The sequence below is a fragment of the Raphanus sativus genome, chromosome 7 (assembly GCF_000801105.2).
Source record: "Raphanus sativus cultivar WK10039 chromosome 7, ASM80110v3, whole genome shotgun sequence".
NCBI lineage: Eukaryota > Viridiplantae > Streptophyta > Magnoliopsida > Brassicales > Brassicaceae > Raphanus > Raphanus sativus.
The window spans coordinates 851,953-867,826 of record NC_079517.1 but is presented as its reverse complement, the minus strand read 5'-3'; the positions used below and the strand labels follow the sequence as shown (position 1 = coordinate 867,826).

General features: G+C 35.1%; 3 protein-coding genes and 1 long non-coding RNA gene across 5 annotated transcripts; all 4 read right to left on the bottom strand.

The window, feature by feature from the left end:
• Positions 1 to 228: 228 nt before the first annotated feature.
• On the bottom strand, positions 229 to 3,214 carry LOC108814251 (nuclear intron maturase 3, mitochondrial). Its single transcript, XM_018586785.2, has one exon. It carries the CDS (start codon positions 3,134 to 3,136, stop codon positions 869 to 871), a length of 2,268 nt encoding a protein of 755 aa, XP_018442287.1. The 5' UTR covers positions 3,137 to 3,214; the 3' UTR covers positions 229 to 868.
• A 1,884-nt stretch (positions 3,215 to 5,098) lies between these two features.
• Positions 5,099 to 6,103, bottom strand: LOC108814252 (uncharacterized). Its single transcript, XR_001943623.2, has 3 exons — positions 5,755 to 6,103; positions 5,389 to 5,455; positions 5,099 to 5,242 (listed from the first exon to the last, which is right to left on the bottom strand). It is a non-coding gene; the product is annotated as an uncharacterized LOC108814252 (long non-coding RNA).
• A 1,029-nt stretch (positions 6,104 to 7,132) lies between these two features.
• LOC108816604 (glutamate receptor 1.1-like) lies at positions 7,133 to 9,820 on the bottom strand. The gene is made up of 5 exons (XM_018589169.2): positions 9,546 to 9,820; positions 8,604 to 9,232; positions 8,206 to 8,518; positions 7,564 to 7,889; positions 7,133 to 7,480 (listed from the first exon to the last, which is right to left on the bottom strand). Exons 1-5 carry the CDS (start codon positions 9,805 to 9,807, stop codon positions 7,151 to 7,153), a joined length of 1,860 nt encoding a protein of 619 aa, XP_018444671.2. The 5' UTR covers positions 9,808 to 9,820; the 3' UTR covers positions 7,133 to 7,150.
• A 2,441-nt stretch (positions 9,821 to 12,261) lies between these two features.
• On the bottom strand, positions 12,262 to 15,281 carry LOC108817278 (glutamate receptor 1.1-like). Of its 2 annotated transcripts, none has more exons than XM_018589928.2 (5): positions 14,879 to 15,279; positions 13,917 to 14,617; positions 13,531 to 13,843; positions 12,860 to 13,185; positions 12,262 to 12,778 (listed from the first exon to the last, which is right to left on the bottom strand). In XM_018589928.2, the coding sequence occupies exons 1-5, from the start codon at positions 15,162 to 15,164 to the stop codon at positions 12,455 to 12,457; spliced, it is 1,950 nt and encodes a 649-aa protein (XP_018445430.2). In that variant the 5' UTR covers positions 15,165 to 15,279; the 3' UTR covers positions 12,262 to 12,454. The 2 variants fall into 2 exon arrangements, with proteins under 2 accessions (XP_018445430.2, XP_056846175.1); XM_056990195.1 differs by having other exon boundaries at positions 12,642 to 12,781; positions 14,879 to 15,281.
• Between the last annotated feature and the right edge of the window lie 593 nt (positions 15,282 to 15,874).

The following is a 15,874-nucleotide window of genomic DNA, read 5'->3' as shown; positions in this document are numbered from 1 at the left end:
AATTTTTTTAAAAAGTTCTTCATAATTTTATACAAATAATTTACAAACCATATTCAGTTTTCTAAAAAATTGAAAGCAAAAAATTAATCATTATTTAGTTATTTTATGTATATTTAAATATTTGTATATGTTTTTTAGAATACTACTGATTTTATTTTATACTGTACTAGTTGATATGAATTGTAGAAAAACAGAAAATGAGGTGAGATCAATTGCCAACCTTTGAAATAAACATAGAAAAGGAGTTGGTTTATGTGCCATACAATAACAAACAACAAATATCAGAGAGTTATAACTTATAAGCAAGATCTAAAATCTTTGAAAACAAATATGCTATGAATAAGATGAATTCATAATCACATATACCGTATTTAACCATGATGGGAACGTGCAACTCTGTTCATTTCCTCAAAAACTCATCTTGTGACTAAGCTAAGATTATGTTCTTCTTGCCTGTTATAAATACCCCTCCAAACAGTTCTCTAATTCCATAGTCAGTATTTTAGCCATGAAAGGAACATTATACAACTGAGAAACAGACTTATATATATCTCAATTCGACAAATACTCATCTTCTTCCCACCACAAAACTTCATTCATAACCGCTTCTGGTAGGCCACAGTGTCGAGACTGATACTAAGGATCATTAAGGAACAAAAATGTTCGATACCTGAACCGATATCTACAAGCAACAGCTCAGCTCAATGCAGGTGATCAAATTATACGTTCTCACCCTAACCACCATTACTGCGTAGTTAATGCCCAAACGCTTTTGACACATATGAAGCTTCCATTGCACTGCGCAGTTAAGCAGTAGTAGTTTACAAAGTATTCATCCATTTGGCCATCAAAAAGTGTGCGTGTGACATCACTTGAGATCGATGAATGAGCTACCATCGACATCCTGAAGAGTCATATTACCCAAGTATACATCACTGATGTGAGCAGAACACAAATGCAGACATTTCCGATTCAAAGCTGAGTGAATTGTTCCCATGCCACGAACCCATTTCTCTTCGTCAAGTGGGTTGATTTGCAAACGGTTCTGCAGTAGATGTACACGGTACATGATTGTATCTGTTCTGTCACAGAAATTAGCAGCACAAGAATGCAAGGGCTCATCAGATGCAAGCCTGATCAAGAGCAAAGACAGTGTTCCATCCACAGGTCTCGGGTCTGAAAGGTTTTTGTCTCCCATCATCTTAACCTCTCTTTCCAATGGAAAATGCACCTCTTCTTTCTCGTAATGATCAGACACTTTGAGATCTTTCGTGTAGTGTCTAATAGCTTCGCGTTTACTGGATCTGTGCTTCTCTGCAAGTGTCAAAATACAGGAGAACCTCATATGATAACTTACAATGATTTTGACCATCTTAAAGTTGTGGCAACAACAGAAGAAGTCAAGCCATTTACGCCCTACACCCGCATACCATTTGATGATATCAGAATCCTCAAGAGCCAAAAGGTGGCTGATGGGCCGTGGACGTCCCATGCTGTTCGTGAACCCAACTAATTTAACAGCCTTTCTAACAAGTTCCTCTGGAGCTGACACCTTCATGCATAACTTAGTCAAATCCTGAACCGTCCTCTCAGCATATCTCTGTTCCTCTTCTTCCTCTACTCTCTTCTCTTCATCTTCTAGTTCCTTTTTAGCTTGGGTCGGTGACAAGTGTTTGTCCACCTGCTCCTGAAATTCATCATAAGCATTGACAAGGTCTTGTGGTAACTTCTCCCGTATATGTCTCAAAGAGAGAAAATCTCCTCTAGTGAGCAGCCAATGCCATTTCCAACGCTCCTCGAGAGACCCCATAAACTCCTGCATAACTTCTTCTCCCCAACTCCGGAAAATATCTCTGACCTCATTCTCTATTTCATACTCACATTTGAAACCGTTGCTCTGCTTGAGTTTCTTCAACACATGCCTAAATATTTTCAAACCCAGCGTCTTTCGATTCCTCTCCCTAGCGTTTCTAAGCTCCACTCTCCTAACCTCCTTCTGCCTCTCGTACTTCTTCATCGCTCTCACCGCCTTCTCAGACATAGGCGGACGCAAAACCGAAGGCGGAACAGCTTGAAGATACATCCCTAAAAAGCTAATCTTCTCCGAAACTGCACTGTGAATCGATGTGTTCACTCTATCTACTTTCAAGTCTAGTCTCTCTTCCAAAACTTCTACAACCTTCTTCTTCAATTCCATAGTCATCATCTTCGAGCCAGACGTTATCAGAAGTATCTCATCCAAATACCTAACTGCATAGATATTCACTGGCTTATAGAAAACACTATCATCATCCTCCTCTGCACCAACACGTGGAGGATTCTTGAGCTTCATCTTCAACCTCATGTCTTGAATCTCTTTGTCAAGTCCATCAAAGTAAACATTGATCAAGATCGAAGACAATCCACACTCTTGCGGAAACCCTCTCCCTTTATCACATCCACCGAGTTCGATCCTCACAATCCCAAACTCAAACAGCTTCTTGATCATCTCCACCAACAAACCATCGCTGATCTTCTCCTCAACAAACCTGCAAAGCTTATCAACGTTCCGATGACCGAACGTCATCTCTCGAGCAAACGAAACACGAAACCACCACCGCGGATTCTCCACGGAGTTTTTCAAGTAACGAATCGCCGTGTGCCTGCCCATACCAACCCTCCCACCGTAACAGAAAGTCGCTAATCGATCGTCGTAGACGATCTCGAGAACCATCCTAATAGCTTCGATCAGCACTCTGAGTTTCAGATTCGGGAGAACGAGGGATGATGATTCGAATCCGACGCAGCAGGAGCGGATATCGAACCTGCCTTCGCGTATCTCTCGCGCCGTTTCTTCGATCGAGAATCTCCTGGAGACGCGATCGGCTAGCTCGGTGTTGGCGGCGAGAGAGAGGTTATGACATGCGGCTAGAAGGACGGAGGGTAAAGCGACGGCGTTTTGGAGGAGGCTGTGGAACTTCCCGTGGGAGTATTGCTTGAGAACTATGGATTCGAGCTCGGGTTTCGCCAATGGCTCCGTGACTGTTTGGTTGGGGTTTAGCAAAAGCGACGCCGTACTGAGGTTTCTCAAGGGAGAAGAGATAAGGAAGGAGATTCCACGGTTGTAGAGAGATGGAACTCTCAGCTGAAGAACCATGGAAGTCCGTTTAGCGAAGTGTCGATGGGAGCTGAGCGGAGAATAGTTTACCGGCGGGAACTGTGGACCGGAGCAGAGAGGGAAAAAGAGATCACTAATTTTTGGGCTTTGATGTCTGTTTTCGGATTTAATGGGCCGGTCCCAAAATTTGGGCTTTGATGTCTGTTTGGGCTATCTTTCCTTGTGTTTATATCTATTTGAAAGTTTCTTACGTCAATGATGTTAATTTTCATAAAAAATAATTACATAATAAATTAAACAAATTAATCCTTTTTAATAAACTAAAATTATAATGTTTCGTTGTTGTTATTATATTTTTAATTTTTTAATTAGTAACATTTATAAGTGAACGGACTAATTAACCGAATGAACCAGAGAGAATTAAATCAAGTGGGTGAGTTGTAACTTGTAAGCGTCAAAATGCTGTGATTTTTAACTTTTAAAGCTTTCCCTTTAACTTTTTAACATGTATAATCTCAGCAACATCTTCTTGTTTTTTTCTGATGCCAATAAAATCGATACTTGGAGTTCTCCTTTCGCTTGCAAGCTTTACAGTCTGAAATATTAACTCTGATTTCAAGAAATATTAACTTAGCTGCTACTACAAATTGTTATGAAAATTTTCTTTAACCCCCTAAGTAATAGTCATTGTAAATACATGCTTGAACACTCTCTCTTTTTTAAGGAATCTCGCTATGCTCTAAGCTCCACTTTGGCTTACTTTGAGTTTCTTGATAATCTTCTGTTTTTTTTAAACGAAATACTCTTCTGTTTCAGTGTATCTCCTGTAAAATATCAAACTAAGTCTCACATCGGATAATTAGACAAGAAGTGTCTAATATATAAAGAGAAGTCCAACTCTAATTGGTACGAGGCCTTTTGGGATGAAAACCAAAAGTAAATCCATGCGGGCTTGCCATTAAGGCCCAAAGTGGACAATATCGTACTAATCGGATAAATAGAGTTGGACATGGGCTTTCACAATCCCAACAATTGGTATCAGAGCGGTTGACGAGAAATCTGCAAGGAGACCTAAATACTTTCGAGTGATGAATGATATATCCTATGAGTTAGGAATGAGAGGTGTGTGTGGCAGAGATCAAGTCAGAAGATTTGGGAAATCAATTGTGGGACACGAGATGAATGTGATCCTTAGTTTGAGGGAGAAAATGTGAAATATCAAACTAAGTTTCACATCTCCTTCTTGAACTCAAGTATCATAGATAGATCAGAGCCTGTTACCAGTAGATCGTCCACATATACAGCCACGACAAGTAGACATCCTCTACGCTTCTTCTGGTACAGTGAGGGCTCCTTAGAACAGCGAGTAAACTTCAGTTCTCTGAGAATCTGATTTAGCTTATCGTTCCAAGTCCTGGGCGCTTGCTTTAGCCCGTATAATGTTTTGGATAGTTTGTACACCTTCTACTTGCTTCCCTTAACTTCGAAGCCTTCTGGTTGACGAACATAAACCTCCTCTTTCAAATCTCTGTGGAGAAAGGCCGTCTTTACGTCCAAATGGTGGATTTCCCAGCCGTGTGAAGCAGCAAGAGTAATAATGAGCCTGATTGTCTCGATCCTAGCAACAGGGGCAAACACTTCATCGTAGTCTATGCCATGTCTCTGTACATACCCTTTTGCTACCAACCTAACCTTATACTTGTTCACACTTCCATCAGGGTTACGCTTCACCTTAAAGACCCATTTTAATCCTATGGCTTTTGCTCCCATCGGTAGATCGACTAAGACCCATGTTTGGTTCTTCTCAATTGAGGAAATCCATTGTAGGATACGAGATGAATATGATCCTTAGTTTGAGGGGGAGAATATGAAATATCAAACTAAGTCTCACATCGGATAATTAGACAAGAAGTGTCTAATATATAAATAGAAGTCCAACTCTAATTAGTATGAAGCCTTTTGGGATGGAAACCAAAAGTAAATTCATGCAGGCTTACCATTAAGGCCCAAAGTAGACAATATCGTACTAATCAGATAAATAGAGTTGGATATGGGCTTTCACAATCCCAACATCTCCTTGATATCTGATTCCTTCTTATCAATAATTTTGATCACTTCCGATATGGCTCTGTCGTTTGGTTTGCCCTTCCCTCGTCAAATTTACAATACGGAGAAGCATGTTAAACAAATTTTTGTTGAAAACTTTAATTAAATCAAAACTTTGAAAATTAGTTCAAGTAAAGATACAATACTAAAAATATATATTAAACATATATACACTTTTAACATACCATAAAATTTCCTATATATGGACAGGATGCAATGTTTGGTTTGCTTCTACACATTGAAATTTATTACCTACACTTTTTTCCAAGATGAAAGTTTGTCAAAGTGTTAAATTTACAATACAAAAAACATATTAAACTTGTATACAACCTCTAACAGACCATAGAAATTCTATAGTACAGGGTGCAAAAGTTAAGTTTGTTTTCAATATATTGAAATTTATCACATAGATTTTTTTTTCCAAAATGAAAGCTAGTGTAAGCTTTAAATTTACAATATGAATAACATATTAAACATATATACACCTCTATATATATCAACAATATCAAAATTTAAAATCAAAAATAAAAGTGAAAGAAAAAAACACTGACCGGACCGACGTCAATTTTTGACACGAAACGATACGCTTTCTTCATATCAATCTTATAGATAAGGCTCGAAGAGGAAGGGATCCTCTCAGTAAAACAATCCGCAGAGCTTTGCTGGAGAAGGTGCTCGTAAACCTCTTCATGATCAAGATGGCTCCGTCATTTGACTTGCCCTTCTTCCCTCGTCCCCCACTCTGGTAATAACCCCTGTCACAGCCGGAACATCCTCCAAAAGAACACTAAGTGCTATGAAGCAAGTGATGCAACATATAAGTTTCTCACAACAAAATATTATTTTTCTCAAAAAAAAAAAAGCTTTGCTCGAGAAGAAACAACAACTGTTATAAAGAAATCAAAGAGGGGAAAAGTGATGTGTCGAGTGAAACAAGAATATGAGTATTTATAGAAGAAGTGTTGACCCAAAAAAAAAGAAAAAGGAAATGTATTATGTCCGTTGAATAATTTTTTTGCAGTTAATGCTGCAAATGTAATAAGTTTTCTTACCGTTACACGGTCATATTTTTTCGGGACTTGGTAATAATTTATCATGCATGCGACTTGTGAGTGACAACTGTATTTTCTTTTGTCAAATAAGAAGAAGAAAAATTGATTACAACGGTAAAAAAATTGCCTTACCATTTCAACGGTCGTATTTTCCTTTTGTGAACAATAACGTTGAGACCTCAGGTACATGAACGGTCTGAAGTAGAGTGGAGAAAGTTGGTGGAGCAAATGCTGCTTGTTTGATCCTTGAGTAACACCATTTTTCACGGAGATTGTTGAACGGCTACGTTTCAATAACTGCTGCCTTGCAACCCAACTTGGGGTTTCGCTTGGGTAAATTAATTACATAATAAATATTTTTAGTAAACTAAAATTTATAATGTTTCATTGTTGTTATATATTTTAGATTTTTTATTGACATTTATTGTATTTGTAATGAGAATAACAAAATACTCCATCCGTTTCATATTAAGTGTCGTTTTAGAGAATTTTTTTCGTTGCAAAATAAGTGTCGTTTTAGAGTTTCAATGCAAAATTTATTAACTTTATTCTTCACTATATTTTTCTATTGGTTGAATTGTATCGGTAATGATGTTTTTATATTGAAAATATGCAAAATTAAATGCTTTCTTAATCCGTGTGCACAAGTCTAAAACGACACTTATAATGAAACAGAGGGAGTATAAGATACTGGAACATTCAATTTCTTTGTTTCCTTCTTATGTGAAGTACATATATATGCATGGCATTTTCTTTAGTTGTTTTGTTGTGTTGATCTGACTGTTTTATTATATAAAGCTGAAGAAATTTCACAAAAATGTGTTAATATGAAAAAAAAGTCTAGTATTGTGGCTATATGATTTTTTAAAGTGGAAATGATTTACTATGAATTTTTTTAGCATCTCCAGAAACGGGCAAAGCTTTTCAGTTTAGTGAACAGTCGAGATTCGCACAAAACACGCAAAATCTCACGACGTGTCTGAAAGAGATGCATGACTAGTACAAGAGCATGAGCAGCTCCCGCAATGATGAACAAACCGCCCAACTCACCGAAGGTGAAGCGGTTTGATGCATTGTCATCATCATCATTGTCGTTGGAATTTACATAGAATGAGTCCAGTTTTTGGAACCATCTTTTCTCCATGTCTTTTAACGTTCCCGATGTCCTTAGCTTCGCGATTTCTCTTGACACTCTAGGAGCCAAACCTGAGCCTTTTTGGAACATCTACTAAAAATATAAGCAATAAGTAAAGAGATTAATTAAATATAAGAAAAAAAAATTAAAGAATTTTGAGAAGATGCACATACGAAGCCAAAGCCATTGGTAACAGCCTCTCTATCAGTCATGGCGAAAACGTCTGGATACTGTCCTAGAAGAATATTGAGATAGGGTATCTCATCAACTACGTGATTGACAGTTCCATCTCTCAAAAGCTGAGCGTAGGCCTCAATCGCATTGATGGAGTTGCTAATCTTCATATTGGAAGGACCAAAACTTAGCTGATTATCTAATTGTATCCGTGAAATGGTCTTGGTTGATGTCAAGTTGGCGCTGTAACTTGCAGTCAATATCAATACAACAAACATCCAAACTACGACTAAGAATCTTGATGACATTTTTTGCAGTTTCTCTCCTGTCAAGAATGAGCGCGCGGCCCGTTACAATAGGAGAATCATACAAATTACTGTATATAGTATAAAGGATTTATTTTGTAATAGGTTTAGCTCACATCTAAAATTGAATTAGATTATAGGATTACTTCATAATTATATACTATTATTTTTATTCACACTAAATTATGTGAAACATTTAATACACCTCCACATTCTGTATTGGATATCTGAGACATAAAATTTACCACATAAATATATATATATCACTCTCATTCACTTTTAATTTTTGTTGTGAGATATTTAATATGAGTAACAGTCTAATCCAAAAGTACTTACTGTGAGCAAATACAATGGTAGAGAATCCAAACCATAACATTGTACCAAGTTGTTGTTTCCAAGAGCCCTGGAACTCCGGGTTAACGGGCCGTTCAACCAACCAAACAAGCATCCCAGTCAAGATGAAGAAAGCTCCACTAGCTAGCCACAAGGGTTTCTCAAAAGGGTCAAAGAACGTCCACATGCCATGTTTCTTCTTCTTCAATGTCAGGGCTCCTATACCAATGTCTGTGAAAGGCAATGTGAAATCAACATATAAAGATCTGTTGGAAGTGATGGTTAAATCACCAGCTGCTGCATCATATTTGTCTCTCTGTCAAACACAAATACATATTATTTGAAACATGCATATATATACTATGGTTTTATATTGGTGTTTTTGAATCCTTTTAACAAACCTGAGTAGAGAGTAGATAAGCAAGATTGTCATAGCTTCCATTATAAGGTATGAACTCCATCTCGTACTTAAGAGGATCCATGCAAGTTTTGAAAATCTCCATGCATAATCCAGTGACAATAACAACACCAGTTTCAGGATCAGGACTCACCCTCACAAGATTTGGGACCCTGTTTCCTGCTGGAACTAAGACCCTAAGCAACTTCTTGTTTTCACCATCCTCTGCCAGGAAACGGTGTCTTGGTGGGGTTTTATCAGATCCACCAGGCCAAATGATGCGTCTTCTTTTGATAAAACGACCACAGTTGATTTGGGTGCCACCATTGAATCTTCTACTATGTTTGATTAGCCTTACAAGATCTGACACATTCCAAGAGGCTTCGGCAGCACTACTACGTGTTGCTTTATCTCTTAGACTTCTCTTCTCTACAACATTTGCTAGAACGCAAGCGATATCGTGCACGAGACTCGCAATTCCTTTTGCCTCTGATACCGTATCATGAGTCCATTGGATAAAGTGATTGTGTTTGTTCAAAGACAACGAGTTCGGCACAAAAAGCTTTGCTTCATGTAATGATTGCGCACCACCAACAATGATTTCCACTCTTGATTTCTTGACAAGATTTCTAACTGTTGGAGATAATAAAAAACGAACAAAATTACAAATTAGTGTCCCAATAATATAACTACAGTAGTAGTATAGTGCAAGACCACAATAACTAGTCGACAACATGGTCAATTTTAGCCTTTGTAACCTAGGTATTAAACAAACAGTTTTTGTTTCAAATTTTGACTGCTTCTGTTTTCTTTTTCCTACTATATCAATCAGTCAATACATTTTCAACCTTTTTTTACTTATTTCATAAGCTAAACTTTCAGTACAAATTAACAGAACAAAAAGCTTTAAAAGAGAAGAGAAAGCAATAAAGAAAATGAAACTCACCCGCAGCAAGGGCAAGGAGAGGGTCTCCTCGGGAGTCTCTTACTAAAACAGAGACTCTGGTTCGATAGCCACTGTTTATGTGATAGAAATCTGAGAGCGCTAAGGTAAAAGAAGTCTTGAGAAGCTTGCCTTCCACGGAACCCAAGTCCACCACCAATCCAACCCTAACCTCTTCCAAAACGCTGTAGTTGGATCCAGTTACTCCTGCTTTGGTGGTCGAAAAGAGGAGAGTAAACATGACTAGAGAGATCAGAATCTCCATTTCATTTTGTTTAGCTGCGAACATCTTCGCGTTGATAACATACGGTGTTTCTAGCTTATATGGGTCAATGGACTAGTACATATAACGACGTATTGGAAAAGAAATTTGGATGTGGTCGTAATCATTTCACATCAGTCTAACACGGTATCACAAAGTCAGTTTAAAAATGTGTTCTCAAGTGATAAATAATTGGTTAAGTCGTTTGAATTAAGACTTGTAGACCATACAATTTGCAGAAAAAAATTGTTCGTGATGTTCCATAGAATGGTTCTATTAGTAAAGTATTCAAATTTCAAACTTTCTTCATATTCTACCAACATGTCAAAGTCAACGTGTGCTGTTCTTCTAATTTTAAGGAGCAAATTCTTAGGAAGTAAGAAACACGTCGTTAAATATATACATACATTTAGGTCCATTTCCTTTTCTCTTTATAAACTTCTCTTTAAAATTACCTATATACTACCGGTTTTCAAAAAAGCGGTAGGCTTTAAACATATACTAGATTCGTACCCGCCCTAAAGGGCGGAAATTAATTTGTCAAAATTTAGTTTTAATATATGTTATGTATAAAACATATAGATAATATTTTATTAAATATATATAACTGAATGGTGTTATAATTTGTGTTGTATATGTTGTTAGTTTTTATTTAATCTTGTTTCATTTTAATATAATAGTTTACTTTGTTACACTTTTTAACTCATATTTTAAATTTAAAATATTTTATTTTGTTAATATAATTTTTTATTTATTTTAAACAAATTTATACGATGTCCTTACAATCTAATCAGAATTATTTTGTTAAAAATATTAAGGAAAGTTGTTGGAGAATATTCATCTATTTTTTTTTTAAAAAGATAGATTTAAGTAAAGTTAAAAAATATGTTGTTCTTAGTGGATTTCTTGTTTGCAATACTCATAGTTTTTAAAAAACGAATTTAAAAATATATTCACTATATGCCACCAATATTTAGTGGTTTGAACAAAAAAATTCATGTTCTTGCATAACTGTGTATGATGTGATATGATGTAGATAAAGAGTAAATATATGAAGGTAAGTTAGCGATATGAACATAAGCATATGTTGTTCTATGCCACTATTGTTTGGTTTTTGGAAGATTAATTTTTGTTTTTGTAAAAATGTCCAACACATTTTTCTCTTATGTTTCGAATGATATAAAACTCGTTGATTTAAGAGTGGTTCATTTTTGTATGATCCGTTATATTAAGAGATAACCAAAAATATTTTAAAAATGTTATTGATTAAGTTCAATTGATCTACTTTGGTTAAGATTTGGTTAAATTTAAGTTAGTAGGTTGCATTATATATGAGTCATGATATATTCTAGTAACAACTATGAAAGAGTCCAAATTTATATGACAATTTCAAGTAGTAAATAAAAAACAATCCCTAAAATAATAGATTAGATACATTTTTTTAATTTGGTTGATTTTTATAATATGCTATGACTATATACATTTTATATAATTGTTGATTACGTGTTTAGAAAAATCAAGGTTTTTTCAGTTATATTAAAAATTTTGAAGTAATATTACATTTTTGTAAAGGTATATAATTGTTGGTTTTACATTTTTGTAAAGGTATTAATTTCCAGAAGAAGAAAAAAAAACTAATTTCTGAAACATCATAGTTGAAATGATTGTAACAATGACGTTAATTTTTTTTTCAGATGCCATTTACGTATTTGATTTATAAAGACTTGTAAACATGAAATTACATTACATATCGATTCTATGTACCTTATTATATTCAACTGCATATGGCTTGTAATTATCCAATTAAGATTACGAACTGCTGCAAATATACACTTGGTATTATAGTTTAAGTTTATATTACTATATAGTATAGCCCGATATGTAAGCAAGATGGATTTAGTATCTGAGCATATTATGATTTCTAAATAGACTTAAATGATTTTTTTAAAATGTGGTTCCTTTAATATAGGAATGGTAGTCACGTAAATCCTAAAGAAATTGAAGGGATGTAAAAAATATTCATGTTTCAATTGTATAAATATTTTGTTCTAATGAGATGGAATGGGTCCAAAACTTAAATGACAATTTTTAAGTAGATAAAAATAGCACTCTAAATTAATAGATTAGATATAGTGACTTAACACCTGCCGTTTGAAATGAAAATATATGTCTAAATTATTAATTAAATAGTTTACTCATTTATAATATATAACAATATACGTAATGTTTTATATTAAATAAATAACAAGACTTATATTATTTTATTTTTATAAAATTCTACAAAATAATATTAATTATCATAATTTATGAATAATAAAAGACATATTAATTATTATTAAAAATTATTGCTACAGTAATTGTTCAGACGGTTTACAAAGTATATTGTATAAGTTCAACACTGGATTATACTGTAAAATATTTTTATTCAAGCTATATACTTATATATATTAGTACTTCTTCAACGCTAAGAAAAAAAAAGAACTGAACATGACTATTTTTTTTTTAGGTGGGTGGGGAATTTACAGATATTTTCCACAAGTGAATAAGTGAAATTTAAAACAACAATCAATACAGATATTTTTCTTTCTAGTATTGTGGTTATATGATTTCTTAAAGTGGAAAAGATATACGATGAATTTTTTTAGCATCTTCAGAAACTGACAGAGCTTTTCAGCTTAGTGAACAGTCGAGATTCGTACAAAACATGCAAAATCTCACGACGTGTCTGAAAGAGATGCATGACTAGTACAATAGCATGAGCAGCTCCCGCAATGATGAACAAACCGCCCAATTCACCGAAGGTGAAGCGGTTTGATGCGTTGTCATCATCATCATCATTACCGTTGGCATTTACATAGAATGAATCCAGTTTTTGGAACCATTTTTTCTCCATGTCTTTCAACGTTCTCGATGTCCTTAGCTTCGCGATTTCTCTCGACACTTTAGGAGCCAAACCTGAGCCTTTTTGGAACATCTACTAAAAATATAAGCAATAAGTAAAGAGATTAGTTACATATAAGAAAAAAATTAAAGAGTTTTGAGAAGATGCACATACGAAGCCAAAGCCATTGGTAATAGCCTCTCTATCCGTCATGGCGAAAACGTCTGGATACTGTCCTAGAAGAACATTGAGATAGGGTATCTCACCGACTACGTGACTGAGAGTTCCATCTCTCAAAACCTGAGCGTAGTCCTCAATCACATTGATGGAGTTGCTAATATTCATCATGGAAGGATCATAACTCAGATGATTATCTAATTGTATCCGTGAAATGGTCTTGGTTGATGTCAAGTTTGCGCTGTAACTTGCAGTCAATATCAACACAACAAACATCCAAACTACGACTAAAAATCTTGATGACATTTTTTGTAGCTTTTCTCCTGTCAAGAATGTGAGAGCCCGTTACAAAGGAACTATTATTCATATTAATAATACATGATTTTTTTTGTAATAGATTTAGCTCGCATCTAAATTTTAATTTAGGAATAGAAGATTACTACTCTGCGTATGTATTTATATGGAGTATTATTTTAATTCACACTAAATTTTGGATGTGAAACATTTAATACACCTCTGCGTTCAGTATTAGATATGAAGGTTTACACAAAAACTAATAATCAACCTAATTAACACCAAAAACTAGTGTAATATTCTAATTAACGTTTAATTTTCGATGTGAGATATTTAATACGGTTAAGTGGAGTCTAAAGAAAATATATACTTACTGTGAGCAAATACAATGGTACAGAATCCAAACCATAGCATTGTACCAAGTTGTTGTTTCCAAGAGCCCTGAAACTCCGGGTTAACGGGCCGTTCAACCAACCAAACAAGCATCCCAGTCAAGATGAAGAAAGCTCCACTTGCTAGCCACAAGGGTTTCTCAAAAGGGTCAAAGAACGTCCACATGCCATGTTTCTTCTTCTTCAATGTCAGGGCTCCTATACCAATGTCTGTGAAAGGCAATGTGAAATCAACATATAAAGATCTGTTGGACGTGATGGTTAAATCACCAGCAGCTGCATCATATTTGTCTCTCTGTCAAACGCAACACAAATATGATTACATATACTAACTGTTTTATATTGGTGTGTTTGCATTTTAAAAAAACCTGAGTAGAGAGTAGATAAGCAAGATTGTCATAGCTTCCATTATAAGGTATGAACTCCAGCTCGTACTTAAGAGGATCCATGCAAATCTTGAAAATCTCCATGCATAATCCAGTGACAGTAACAATACCAGTTTCAGGATCACGATTCACCCTCACTAGATTTGGGACTCTGTTTCCTGATGGAACTAACACCCTAAGCAACTTCTTCTTTTCACCATTCCCTGCCAAGAACCGGTGTTTTGGTTGGACTTGATGAGATCCACCAGGCCAAGTGATACGTCTTCTTTTGCTGAAACGACCACTACTCCATAATCTTGTTCTTCTCTCTTTTATCTCTTTGTTTATTTGGACATTGAATCTTCTAGTATGTTTGATTAGCTTTACAAGATCTGACACATTCCAAGAAGCTTCAGCAGCACCACTATGTGTTGCTTTAGCTCTTAGACTTCTCCTCTCTACTACATTTGCTAGAACGCAAGCGATATCGTGCACCAGACTCGCAATCCCTTTTGCCTCTGATGCCGTATCATGCGTCCATTGGATAAAGTGATTGTGTTTGTTCAGAGACAACGAGCTCAGCAAGAGAGGAGATAACACTACAAATTTAGTTTTATAGCTAAAGGCCGCTAAAAGCTTTGCTTCTTGTAATGATTGCACACCAACAATGACTTCCACTCGTGCTTTCTTGACAAGATTTTTAGCTGTTTCAGATAGGAAAACCGAATGAAATTGTAAATTAATGTCCGAGTAATTCAACTTAAGTACTAGTATAGTGCAAGACCCAAGTATTAAACAAACATTTTTTGTTTCAACTTTTGAATGCTTCTGTTTTTTTTCCCTATTTATATCAGTCCATTTTCAATCTTTTTTACTTATTTCATAATCTAAACTTTCAGTACAAATTAACAGAACAAAAAGCTTTTTACAGGAGAACAGAAAGCAATAAAGAAAATGAAACTCACCAGCAGCAAGAGCAAGGAGAGGGTCTCCTCGGGAGTCGCTTACTAAAACAGAGACTCTGGTTCGATAGCCACCGTTTATGCGATAGAAATCTGAGAGCGCTAAGGTAAAAGAAGTCTTGAGAAGCTTGCCTTCCACGGAACCCAAGTCCACCACCAATCCAACCCTAACCTCTTCCAAAATGCCGTCGTTGGATTCAGTTACTCTAGATTTGATGGTCGAAAAGAGGAGAGTAAACATGACTAGAGAGATCAGAATCTCCATTTTATTATTTTTAGCTGCGAACATCTTCGCGTTGATAACACTTGGTGTTTCTACCTATATAGGTCAATGGACTAAGTACATATAAAGACTTAGACCATCCAATGTATTTTGCTATATTCTTTTCTAAAATAAAGAATTTTATAATAGAAATTTAGTTTACTCCAATGTATTTCTCTATAATAATCTTCAATATATAGTGTAAAAATAGAGATTACCATTTTTTATTTTAAATGTAGCAAAAAATAATAATTTATATTTTAGAAGAAAAAATAACAATGAGTTAGAATGAAATTGACTCTAAATATTATAATAAAAGTAAAAATAGTAATAGGTCAGAGATACTCATATTGGAAAAGAAATTTGGATGTGGTTGTGATCATTTCACATCAGTTTAACACGGTATCACAAAGTCAATTTAAAATTTTGTTCTCAAGTGATGAATAACTGGTTAAGTCGTTTGAATTAAGACTTTGTAGACCATACAATTTGCAGAAAAACGGTTCGTGATGTTCCATAGAATGTTTCTATTAGTAATGTCTTCAAACTTTCTTCATATTCTACCAACATGTCAAAGTTAACGTGTGCTTTTCTAATTTTAAGGAGCAAATTCTTAGGAAGTAAGAAACACGTTGTTAAATAGGTCCATTTCCTTTTCTCTTTATAAACTTCTCTTCAAAATTACCTATGTACTATCAGTTCTCAAAAAAGCGGTAGCCGCTAAACATATAGTGACT

Bases quoted from the DNA above. Each gene is read 5' to 3' on its own strand.
- LOC108814251 (XM_018586785.2), bottom strand. From the start codon at position 3,136: ATGGTTCTTCAGCTGAGAGTTCCATCTCTCTACAACCGTGGAATCTCC.
- LOC108816604 (XM_018589169.2), bottom strand. From the start codon at position 9,807: ATGGAGATTCTGATCTCTCTAGTCATGTTTACTCTCCTCTTTTCGACC. The intron at 8,519-8,603 runs GTTTGTTAAAAG...TGTGTTTGACAG, and splicing joins CTTATCTACTCTCTACTCAG to AGAGACAAATATGATGCAGC. The intron at 7,481-7,563 runs GTATGTGCATCT...TATTTTTAGTAG, and splicing joins TTACCAATGGCTTTGGCTTC to ATGTTCCAAAAAGGCTCAGG.
- LOC108817278 (XM_018589928.2), bottom strand. From the start codon at position 15,164: ATGTTCGCAGCTAAAAATAATAAAATGGAGATTCTGATCTCTCTAGTC. The intron at 13,844-13,916 runs GTTTTTTTAAAA...TGCGTTTGACAG, and splicing joins CTTATCTACTCTCTACTCAG to AGAGACAAATATGATGCAGC. The intron at 12,779-12,859 runs GTATGTGCATCT...TATTTTTAGTAG, and splicing joins TTACCAATGGCTTTGGCTTC to ATGTTCCAAAAAGGCTCAGG.